A 12,500-nucleotide genomic window follows, 5' to 3' on the forward strand; every position below is an offset into this window, starting at 1 on the left:
TAATAAGAGCGTCACTTGGAAGCGTTGAAACTAGTTCGAGCCTCTTTATAAGAGAAATGTATTTAGACTCCACTACACAACATCAACAGACAAAATGTAAAGGCAAATAAGTTTATTTTGGGACGGCTTGGCGAGAACCACCCTTTAAAGTACGTATAAAATACAGCAGTAGGTAAATAACTAGAGTACAACACTCGTAAATAAACTAGCTTTCACGAAAAGAACTTGAAAGAACCGCTACATCTGGTCGATATCGACCTGAATCCCCCATTTAAGCACGCAGGCTTAGTGTCAGTTAGGCTGCCAGTTAGGCTGCCAGTTAGGCTGGGGAAACTAAATAAAACTCTGATCAACGAATAACTGGGACAGGGAACACTGAAGGACCGCAGAGGCTGAGCGCCGGGAAAAAACTGAAAATCGTTCACTAACGTACCCAACAAGGCATGTAGGCCAATTGCCAGTTAGGCTACCAGAAAAGGCTAGGGTACGAAAACAAGGGTAAACAAATGCCTAACACCCCTTACAAGAAGTCTGTCACATTGTAAGCAATCAAACTACGTAAAGCTAGGCAAATCTCGCCACTTAAAGATGCGTCACAGGACAGCTGAACTAATAATACATAGAAAACAAGCATATAAAACATCAAGTGATTAATTTCATATACATCTAACGTAAATATATTAAGTAAAGGAACATCTAGACAACTGTGAAAAACCAAACAAGTACATAAGATAAGAAAACTAGCAGAGCTGAGCTACCGCTTACAACTAAAACAAATGCGGTAAGACGGAGGCCAGAAAAAACCTGCCCAAAAAAACCCCGAAGGGAAAAACTGCGGGCAGGAAATCTGGGTAGGAACCAAGGCTCAAGCTCAAAGCCCTTCCTACGGGACTTTATAATGTAATCGAGAATAGCCTGCTCCTAAGGAGGACATAAAACAAAAGCAAAAAACAAAAATTAAAGGAAAAAACCAAGGAGAGGTTGGTTCAGAAGCCTAGATGACGTACACGTGTTATACGCAGCTTTAGATACCCCCGATATGGCTACCCATGGTGCACCCGGCCTAGAACCCAGGCCCTGTTGTATCTCGTGCCGTCGAAATATTTATTTCTGCCTTCTTCGCAGGCTCATACGCCAGAAATAACATTTATGTAAACCGTTCTATGCTTTTGTAATCGCGTGTGTTTAGCTCCATGTCAGGGTTCGTACGGGTCATGGAAAGCCTGGAAAGGCATGTAATTTAAGAATTTCACTTTTCAGGCCTGGAAAGTCATGGAATTATATGGTCGGTCATAGAAAGTCATAGAAAGTTAAAATTATAAATCATTGCAGTTGTCAAAGCAAGGATAAAATGAAACAAAGACGAGTTTCTATCAAACAATCGGAAGTTTGGCGGACAGAGGACGTTAATTTATTCAAATTTGAACTGAGTTATCTCAGAGAATATCCTAAAACAAGGATAGTTTTTTTAAGTTTTTTCACGTGACAGCTAAACTTAAGGTCATGGAAAGCTAGAAAAGGTCATGGAAAAAGTCATTGAAGGTCATGGAATTTGAAGAGCTTAAAAGAGTATGAACCCTGAATAAGTTCAGTTAATCATTTTATACCATGGAGTATGAAACGCTACAAGTAAAGAATGCGTAAAATTACTATTACGTCATAGAAGGGGCAGGGCAAACAACTTCAACACAGGCCATTTTACGAATGCGGGGGCCATTTTCATATCCATTGTTTCGTATATCTATTATGGAATTCTGAGGAGGCAACCTAGTTTGCATTTGCCCCCTTAGAATACCATAGTAGCTATTTGAAACAATGGGTTTCAAAATGGCCACCGTATCCGTAAAATGGCCTATCTGCTTCAACATCAGGATGTCAGTTTTTCATGCGTCTGTCCTGTTATTGATCATGAATTGTGTCATCATTGTCAAAGTAGCTGTGGATCCACGAGGCGCTAGCCGAGTGGATCCGCAGACTACTTTGACAATGTTATAACGCAATTCATGAGAAACTTCAATCTGACGCGAGCAAGATCGCGTCATTATCGCATAACTTATAAATTTATGTGTCTGTCCGCTTAGAGAATCTTTGCAGTCATCGTAGAATCTATTTTGCTGAACATGTCGAAACCGTTTGCCACCCCTTTTAAACCGTGTTGAAGCATGTTGCATCGATGTTGAATGAGTTTAAAAGCGTTTAAACTTTGCTATCGCGAATGTTGAACAAAGTTGAAGCCTTCAACATTGTTTGGTATACGCGTGGGCTCTAATCGATCTTTCATTGACGTATTCATGTCCGTATCCATAGTAACAACCACGTTTCCAGCCTGGGACTGAATACAAGGCTTCTCTTGAAGCTTTGTTGAATCAAATGTTGACGATGTGTTGAAGTCGTCAAGATCGTTTAACATCGTTCAATCAACGGCTTTCAACAAAATCGAACGGTTGTTGAAGCAAATGTTGAAGCCTTTTTTCCTCAGACCACAAATTTAAAGTTTATTTCTTTGCAGGTGCTCCCACCCCGATACCCTCAGCCACAGAGTCTGTAAACACACATATTCTACCCTCAGATCTACCAAAAATTCAAAGAGCAGAAGGAGGTAGGTTTTCCTTTTTTTCTGTCCATATTTAAGAGAAAGTAAACCTCAAAAGCTTTTTCCTAGAGTGAAATATCTTTACTTGTACGGAACATTGTCGTTTGCTTCTCGAGATTTCTCATTTTGTGATTACCGAATGTCGCTGTTAAAAGTTACCGAAACTAGATCATACGTTTCACCAAGGACCGCTTTGGAGAGAAGCATAAGTGTATTCGGAGATGACGTTGAAAAATTCCTTTGTGATTTTTCTTTCAAAATTGAAGATTGACATTCCTTTGCCCAAGTACAGAAAACGCAAAGTGTTGTTAACTGACTAAAATCTGTAAGGTGAAAGAATAAACGCCCTTTTATTTAAGAAAAACCACTTAACTTGTGTAGCCCACAAACTGCAGTATTTTGAGGCCCCAAGAGAGTTCATGTCAGGTACTTGATGACAAAAGCTGTTATTTAGTAAGGCCACAATTTGACACCCTTTTTGAGACAGAGGCGTTAAAAACAGGAACAGTCGAGGGGCTGAGTACATTCATTCATTTACTCACTCAGTAACTCACTCACTCACTCACTCACTCACTCACTCACTCACTCGCTCACTCGCTCACAGGTATCAATTTGAAATTTTAAAAAATAATCAAATGACTAGGTGAGAGAACTTAAATAAGAACCCAGTTGACCAATAAGGCTATAAGAGCGCAGAGAAAGCAAGATATGCAAAAAGAACTAAACATAACTAATTTGTTTCATTTCTTCAGTTATTCGTTTCTGCTGTTTGTGTGCTCTGAATGCTACTTTTATACAAACTGAATTTGCTTTTTTTGAAGCGATCTTTTGCCTTTAATTGGGAACAGGGATGGTGCATTGAGAGAACTCGTCTCCCACAAATGTGTTCCAGGATCGACCCCCAGACTCGGCATCATATGTTGGTTGAGTTTGTTATTTCTCAACTCTGCACTCAGTGTTTTTCCCCCGGGTACATGTACTCCGATTCTCCCCTCTTCTCAGAAACCGACCTACGATTTGATATGACTGAGTTGAGTTGATTTTATGTGATTTTTGCCCTGTGTCCCCAATACGTTCGCCAATGCTAAATACACCTCAATAAAGTTCATTGTTGTCGTCGTTGTCGTCATCGTCATTGTCGTCGTCGTCGTTGTTGTCGTCGTCGTCATTGTCGTCATCGTCATCGTCATCGTCATCGTTGTCATTGTTGTCATTGTCATTATTATTATTATATTATTATTATTATTGTAGGTTGTAATGGTATACCACACGCAGTCAACACAACATTTGGTTATCTTGATTGGCTTCACAACACTGGCTTTGTGCGAAGTCCACGCCATCCTTACGGTTATCCCAATGATCTTGTTTGTCGATGGAACATTCGGGTCGCTCCGGGTTTTCTAATAAAGGTCACAGTTCAACAGGCGGACCTTTCGCATGCAGCACAGTCAGGAGGACTGGGAGACACTTTATTAGTGAGTGATGGGGTATCGAGTGAAACTTCCTACGAAAACAAGGTACCTTGGGAGTTTTTGTCGACGAGGAATTTGGTGCAAGTTCTCTTCACTTCTGATTCAGTGAACTCCGGAAGAGGATTTTATCTGCGATACGAGAGAGGTATTTTTACTGAAACCAGTAATGCATCAATCAAGCGAGTACTGATGTTATTATCGTTTATTCATCCATTCATCTCTGTCTCTGTCAATCTGTTTATTTTATTTCCTTTTTCGAATAGGCACAAGAGGGGTCAATCACAAATAACGCGATGACAAATTGTTTCTGACTTACGCTACAGTAGCATTTTTTTTGTTGGACTTAAGCTAAAAGGCCTAAAACATGCTGGGACAGCCGGCTCGGTTCCTGATTTCCCGTTTGTCACTATCTTCACTCTGTAATATTAATAACCCGGCGCACTAGATCATTTTAAAAAGACATACATATGTGGCATGATTCAGAATTGTGTCCAAAAGACGCAGATTTGTGACTAAGACATTAAGACCCTGCTTCTGTAGTTTTGGTCATTGCGGTTTAAATTTCGGGAATAATGAACACATTATCTTTCAGAAATTTAGTTTTTAAGCTGCCCTTGTAGTCGAAATAGCATTTGTTTGCTTTAATCACTTTATCCGTTAACGGTTCGTAATTTTGACTTTTCACCAATGACTAACAGCAATTGATTATTTGCATAATCACTTTTAGTAACCGTGACTCCCATGAGTGCTTTGTCTACGCATGCGTCAACATTCTCCTCCCGCCAAGGTAACGCATTCATTCTCAGCATCAATGTATAAGTGAATGGTGTAGAATAAAAAGAACTAACTAGAAACTACTAATCCATATATGCGCTGCTCTTGGTTGCATATTCTTGCAAAAAAAAACTATTTTTCTTTCAACGGGGACTGATCCTTCACTGCTCTGACACAGCCGAAAGGTTGTTTCGCAAGATGACTGAACCAAAGGCAGTGGGAAAAAATCGCCGGATTTCTCCGGGAAACAGGGAACTGTAACATCAGTTCCTGAATTTCTACGGTTTCTACCAATCAAATTCAATGTAAATTTAGGACTATTTTTATCGTCAAATGTTAACTTATTGGTAATGAATTAGCTTTGTTCTTATTTTTTATTTTTATATTTATTTTCAGGTACTGTTCCAGATTTTACTACGAGTAAGTGATAAAAAGATTTGTCGTAGCGTGACGTTCTTGAAGTGTTCGTCTTTTAAATTGCCTATCTTTGGAAACGTTCGGCCAATGGCCTTAGTTACCCTGTTTCTGTTGTCCCTGGGTGCTTTTTTACTTATTTACTCTTTGAGTTTAAATTACTCGAATCCCCGCCGAAGTGGTACGAATCAGACAACACAGCTAAGCCCCAATTGATAGCGAGCCTTTTTACAGCGACAGAGCAAATCACGGAAAACTCCGTGCCTTACTCTCTATCGTATTTTGTTCAAGTTTCTTCCAGTTTAGGAGCTAAGGTTGTGAGATGGGTAAACGGTTTATAGGGCTTCTCCGAAAAGACTTCAACGGAGTCTACCTTTTGTTCACATAGCAGCTGGAAGTCTACTGATTCTGTTTGTGTCTGTCTCGGTTAAGACTAAACGAATCTTTATGACTAGCAACATACGTTTGTATACAGAACACATTCCGAAAACTTGGAAGCTATCTTTGGAATCAACACTCGGTATAGTCTGGGTACGACTTTGGAGTTGGTCGATGTTCGCGCCAAAACAAAAACCTACGTGCTTACGTGTTCTGGAAATACCAAGGACGCTTTGAAATTAGCAAAAAGTTTCGGAAAATTCCCAGGCTTTCCATTCGACCAAATTGTTGTTTATGTATTTTTGTTTTCGGTCTTGTGTTCACTGATTGGAGCGATGCTGTGCAAACTTGTGCTCGTTCAATTGGACATGCCGAATTTTGAATTTGTTTACTGGGAAGCACCCGAGTCAAACTGCACTGTTGCGTTGCGTTCTGTTGTCATAGGGTATTGTTCCATTCACTCCAGAAACGGAAATAGATAAATAAAAAATAGATAAATAAAACAGGTAAACTTGCTACTTTATGCGTTCTATTCCAGAAATGTCTGAAGAGAATTTGCCCCAACTTTCTATTTTTATGCGATAGTAGAATCTCGAACTTTGCTGATGTTGCTGTGTTTTCAATGGGAGCCTCCACTCCAAAAGGAAGAAAACTAAACCGCAGGAAATAATCTTAACAATAAAAATTGGTTAAGTTTTTTTTCTCAATGAAGTCGTTTATATCCGAAAGGAATGAATCTGAAAGAGCTTCTTTTGTTTTCAAGTCGCCACATCTTGTTTCAAGCTCTTTCTTTCAGAACAATAGGGCAACCTTAACACGTCACGGATGGTGATGGTGGCACCCGGGTAAATGAAAGCGAAAATATGCAATTCTAAAACTGATTTTTAAAATGAATAAAGTTGATTGTGACGAGTTTCTTCAGCACGAGTGGAGGTTTCTTAACAAGAACAATGAGTTACATTAACTCCAAAAATTATTTTGTTTTTGCTTGTTACTTAGGGAAAGTCAACATTAATGAAGCAAGTAAGTGTTTCATTTTTTGGGTATTTTTCCACCTTTGACATTATTAAGGTTAAAATGTGCAATCTTTGTCGAACCTCTTGATTATTCGGAGTGCTTATCTCGGATAATTCGAGGTGCGATTGAATATAATGATAATCCGTATCTTTTGTTCAGAAATTGAAATGATTAGATACGCGCCTACTTTTGATGCTCAAAACGAAGTGTCCTGTTAATATCAACCGGGAAGAAAACTTTTATCGCCGTATCCCACAACCGCGCGCGGCCTTAGGTGTTCTTTCCAAACTCCCTGCAGTATTTCCATCGCCAAAACTCAACAGATCATTCCGTGTCTACAACATTTCTTGTTATTGAATGAACATTCAAGAAGACCCGACGAGCTCTAGCCTCGACTCTGCCATGTTGAATTCCAAAATAAGGCCGCGCGTGGTTGTGGGATACGGCGTTAAAATTTTTCTTCCCAGTCCTCCGAATTACGTCACCAGATAACCTGGAAGTAAATACAGCTGTTGTTTACCTTCACTTAAGGACCGGAGTTTAGGGGACAGTTTGTGACATCACTGTATTCCGAGACGCGAGTAATGTTGACGTAGTGAAGTAAAGCTGTGTGACACGGAGTTATTAAAGTCAGCATGCATCTAAATACCTGCATTGTTGGGCATATTTGATTTGACCACGAAGTTGAGAGACTGTAAACTCTCAACAGAGATCTTTGGAAACTGAGAGATAAGCCGACCCGAAAAAAGCTACTGTAGCTTTTGCCACTGCAAGTTATCATGATGATGATGATGATGTTGTGCTGATCATCATTATTATTATTATTCATTATTATTATTATTTATAACTGCTTAAGTTGCTTACTTTGATGATTATTCCAGTTTCAAAAGTTATTTTAGCATTGTTTTTAATCTTAACACGGGGCTTATGTCCAAAAATGCACCTAATTAAATGCACACCCAATTTTGACATCCAACATGAAGTGTCCCTTTAAGTCTAAGCCTTGACGACCTATTTCTAACAATAAGGTAGGGTAACTAAAGGTTAGCATTATTTTTAGCTGAGGTTAAATGTAGCTGTTTATCTTTACTTGACAAGCTTTACTTGGGGAACACTTTGTGACATTAATTGTTTGTATCGCGATCTTCTTATAGTTTTGCCTATGCGCGAGCCGTCAATATTTCGTGGTATTGCCGTCTCACTTTTGCGGTCTGTGATTGGTTCTAATGTTGAAATTGACGTCGTTGCACTGAAATGGGTTGCTGACGAACGCAAGCAAAGACGTTTCGCGGGTAGAAAGAATTGAAATTTCGATCAGGCGCGGGTTGATTAGTTTACAGTTTTATTTATCCTTATAAATGATGGATGATATTTTCTCCCAACTAGCCGTCAATATAAGGTGGTATTGCCGTCTCAAAATCGCAATTTGTTTTCAATATTCCGAAACACAAGTGATGTTGAAGTTGGGGAGACGAGCAACGGGACACTTCGCGACGCTTATTGAAACCCCCGTGCATCTAATTAGGGTCAATCCTGGACATCTGTTGACGTGGGATACCACGGTTCGGCAAAGCAATTTCTAAACCACACACCTTTGTCACAGTCTCTGCATGTTTAACCCATCCAAACATCAGAGCTCATATAATTGCAAAATACTGCAGACAATGATTTGTGAGAAAAGGATCGAGTCTCCAGTGAGAAAAATTACAACTTTGAGGAATGAGATGAGCTCTTTGAGCTAGCCTGACCTTTGTGAACTTTGATTTTAAGAATAAAGATAGCGAAATAAGTATTCATCTGATATTTGTTGGACAAACGCACCTTGTAGGGCTTTCTCTTTCCAGTTTTTAGCTTTCTCGTCTTTCCTCCTCCTCTCATAGTCCTGCAGACTCTCTTCTTCAACAATCACTTTTTCCTTCAACGCAGCTTGAAGCATCTACTCTGTGCTCTCTCTGTCTTAGGTAGCCATGAAGGGATTTGCTCTCTGACACACTCCTCGATGCCGATCAGTCCTCTTCCCCCTTCCTTTCTCGGCAGGTACAGCCTCGCAATATTACTCCTGGGGTACAGACAGCCATTCATTGCGAAGATCTTCATAGTTCTTCTATCCATGTTGGGTAGCTACCTCCTCCATTGTCCTGTCCACAATCCCCGCACTGTAGCGTACTACACCTACAGCCCAGGTATTGATGCCACCGATCAAATTTCCTCCATTGAGTTTTGATCTACACAACTTGACTCTTCTGATATACTCTGATGTTATCTTGCCTTTCATCTTGGTGTTGAGAGTCTGGTCCAACTGCAAGATGCCAAGATATTTGTAGCCTTCCTCTTCTATTTCCCCGATATGCTGGTCGTCGGGTAGTTCTATTCCGCTACTGCCAACTTGTCTTCCCTTTCTCATTTCCAGGACAGCACACTTGTCTAGCCTACAAGATCCTTAGTTCTTGAACAAGTGAGTCTAGTTGATCTTTGCTTGCTCCGTACAGCTTCAGATCATCCATGAATAGTAGGTGGTTAATGAGCTTCATGTCCTTTCCCAGTTTGTATCCAGCTCTCATTTTTCGTAGTACTAGGGTCAAGGGTAACATGATCACTATAAACAGTAGTGGTGACAAGGAGTCACCTTGAAAAATTTCTCTCCTAATGTCCACCTGCCCGAGAGCCATTCCTCCTGATGTCAATACTGTCTTCCAGTTCACCACATGTTGTTGCTGATTATAGAGATCATATTCTTGGCTGCCCCAACCATCTCCAGACATTTCAGGATCCATGAATGCGGCACCATATCATATGACTTCTTGTAGTCTATCCAAGCCACTGACAAGTTTGTCAAAAATGAACCTCCTCCGGCAGTTCATCAGGATTGCCTTGTCTACAAGCAATTGATCTTTACTTCCTCGGGATCCCTTCCTGCACCCCTTCTGTTCATCTGTTAGCAGTTCGTCCCATAACTCATGTCAACAGCTTCCACATCATGAGTAGGCAGGCAATAGGGTGGTAGTTGCTGGCCTGGGCACCCTTCGCTGTGTCCTTTTGTATCAAAACTGTTCTTCCCCTGACCATCCACTCTGGTACATTCCCTTGACATATACAGTCTTGCAAGCATTCTTGCAATCTAGAGTGCAATCCTGTCAGTTTCTTAAACCAGAACCCCTGAACAAGATCGGGGCCGGCTGCCTTCCAGTTTGCCATCTTGCTCACTCCATTTCTAATATCCTCCACAGTGATGCTGATATCTTCTTGCACCTCTGTTGTACTGAACTCCACCTCTACATCCTCTAGCCAAGATGCTCTCTCATTGTGACCGACTTCCTCCGACCAGATCTTGCTCCAGAAGGAGGTTGCTTCTGTGGGATCAGGTAACACCGTTTCTCCTCGTTCCTTTCCATCTAGTGTTTTGTAGAACAGCTTCTGATTGGTTCTAAACAGGTGGTTCTGTTTGAACTGTTGACATCTCTCGTCGTATCTTTTGATCTTAACTCCACCTGCCTTGATCTTCTGTTTCAACATGTCTGAGACATATAAAGCGCCCCTTTCCTCAAGATGATATTTTCTGTTCAACCTTTCCCTGTCTCTTTTTTTCAGTCTCATGTTTCCTCTTCGGACTTCCTCAATCTTTCTCAGGTCTTTTCGCCAAGTTTCGATATTCCCCTTAATCCTTCTCTTCGAGAATGGCTCTTCACTTCTTCTCCTTTTCCACCCTTTTATCATTCCCATTCTTTTCGTAGTAACATATGCAGCTGTAAAGAATTCAGTTCAGTGATGTTGTGCGTCTGAATCCTTTTGACGGCTTCATTGAATTTTCCAACTTCTGCTTTCAGCTTCGTTCTTTTGCATGACTTCAGTGATGGTAATCCTATTCTCTGTTCTAGTTGTATAATTTCTAGGATCCTGTCGCAACGGGCTTCCAGTTCTGGGCTTATCTCTTCTTGTAATTCTTCAGCAGTGCAAACTCTGGGTTCCTCTTCACGTTGGTGTTCTTCTTGGGTATCAGATGTTGTTGCATGGTCTGGTGTATCTGTGGTAAGAAGGTCCGTAGTTTCAGTCTCCTGATGTTCATAGTCTGGTGTATCTTTGGCATAGAGCTCTGTAGTGTCAATCTCCTGATGTTCATGTCTTACTCATATGGCTACTTCCTCTTGATCCACAATCTCTAGCCACTTCTTGTTCTTAATCTGGCGTACTTGATCAGCCAATCTTTGCTCGGTGACTTCTGTTAGTTCGTTGTTCATGTTATGGGCTTTCCACAGGTCTAGCAATCTTTTTCAGTACCCTCGCCTCTCTGGCTCACTCCTGATGTAACATTCAAACAACCGTTTGTTATCCTCCTTTGACCATCCTAATCTCTTCTGTCGTTGTTCAGAAGTAGCAGGATGACGACCGGGCCTGCGCTGCTGATCCACAGGACACCTGCCGGACGCGGCACCTTCACTACAAGCTCCAGTCCCGTTGACGTCGTTAGTGTGAAATTCAATATTTGACATTCTCTCATCAAATGAGGTTGTTGTAACCCTAACACGGGTGGCTTTTGGGTTGTTGGCACTTGCCAAAGGTGCCACCCAAGACTCTGGTGGGTGGGAGCGTCCATATTCCCGTGGTAGGCTAAAGCAGCAACCTGTTCTACCCCGGTGCCCATTTATTATTATTATTATTATTATTATTATTATTTTTTATTTTATTTATTATTTTATCATTATTATTTTTATCATTATCATTATCATTATCATTATTGTACTTCTTTATTTTTAAATGTTTATGTAAATTTAATCTAATTCAAACTTTTATTTTGTTTGCTTATTATTTATTTATTTATTTATTATTATTTTTTTTTTTTTTTTTAACAGGAAGAGGAGACAAGGGTAATGCAATAAACGGAGGCGTAGTTGCTGGCATTGTGGTTCCCTTGCTATTAATAATAATAGCAGTTGTTGCGGTTGCAGTCTTTTTCCACCTAAAGAAAAAGAAAAGAGGCAATAGTGGAGGTAAACATTTTTTAATGTTACGATGGTTATCGTGATCGAGGCAGTAAGGCTGCCTTACACTAGCGACAAACCTAAGCACAGGAAGCATGCGCAAGCTGTATTATTTAACTTTTTGTTAGGACATAAACACTAGTTAAATTTCGGAGAATAAGACAAAGGAAAAAAGACCAAGCTATTATTGCAAAATTTAACCTGAAAGTCGTATCTGAATATTGCATAATATTTATTTGTTTCGACGCTCTATTTAAAACCAGTCCTAAACAAAACCCTCACTACAAACGTTTTTTAACCTTCTGTACGCAAATAGTGTGGGCTTCTTTCTCCGTTTTGTGAAGTTTTAATTGTCCTTTTCCCTGTGTTTCCTTTTTTTTTTAGTTCGCCACCGTTTTGTAAACGAAGCATACGATAACTTTGAGGGAATGGCAATGTCACCATCCGATACCAGAGGAGAGTATGCAGAGCCCGTTATAACCAGTGGCACATGCCCTCCAGGCCAGGCTATAACCGGCCAAGACAATGTGGCCTATTGTTCAGGTATGACACAGTTGTGAACTCAAGTTGTGGACCAGAGGGGTTTACTGCTTCGGTTGCTGTGAAATACGGTGATATCATTGAGTGATCATCTCAGTGATGTTCAATAGCATTTTTTGCGCATGCTCGACACGTTAACAGATGGAATCGAATCGTGAAGTAGCGGGATTTGCATATCTGAGGCCCCATTTGCGGAGGGGGAGGGGGCGTCGAAGTATCCCGTATCCCATTAATTTTTGGCCGAAATATCCGGTATCCTATTAATTCCTGTGTTTGTATTCCTATAATGCCAGTTGCTACTGATGATATCATCATGCGCGATATGTTTGGGTAAAA

At 40.5% G+C, this 12,500-nt stretch overlaps 1 protein-coding gene across 1 annotated transcript in view; it reads left to right on the forward strand.

The window, feature by feature from the left end:
* Positions 1-12,500, forward strand: part of LOC138019675 (deleted in malignant brain tumors 1 protein-like) — a 70,707-nt gene that overhangs the window by 46,847 nt on the left and 11,360 nt on the right. The window contains exons 25-31 of the mRNA XM_068866537.1: positions 2,510-2,599; positions 3,845-4,210; positions 4,793-4,852; positions 5,236-5,259; positions 6,631-6,654; positions 11,496-11,633; positions 12,009-12,167. Coding sequence (XP_068722638.1) covers positions 2,510-2,599; positions 3,845-4,210; positions 4,793-4,852; positions 5,236-5,259; positions 6,631-6,654; positions 11,496-11,633; positions 12,009-12,167 — 861 coding nt within the window. The remainder of the gene's footprint in view (positions 1-2,509; positions 2,600-3,844; positions 4,211-4,792; positions 4,853-5,235; positions 5,260-6,630; positions 6,655-11,495; positions 11,634-12,008; positions 12,168-12,500) is intronic.

The sequence above is a fragment of the Montipora capricornis genome, chromosome 10 (genome assembly GCF_036669925.1).
Source record: "Montipora capricornis isolate CH-2021 chromosome 10, ASM3666992v2, whole genome shotgun sequence".
NCBI lineage: Eukaryota > Metazoa > Cnidaria > Anthozoa > Scleractinia > Acroporidae > Montipora > Montipora capricornis.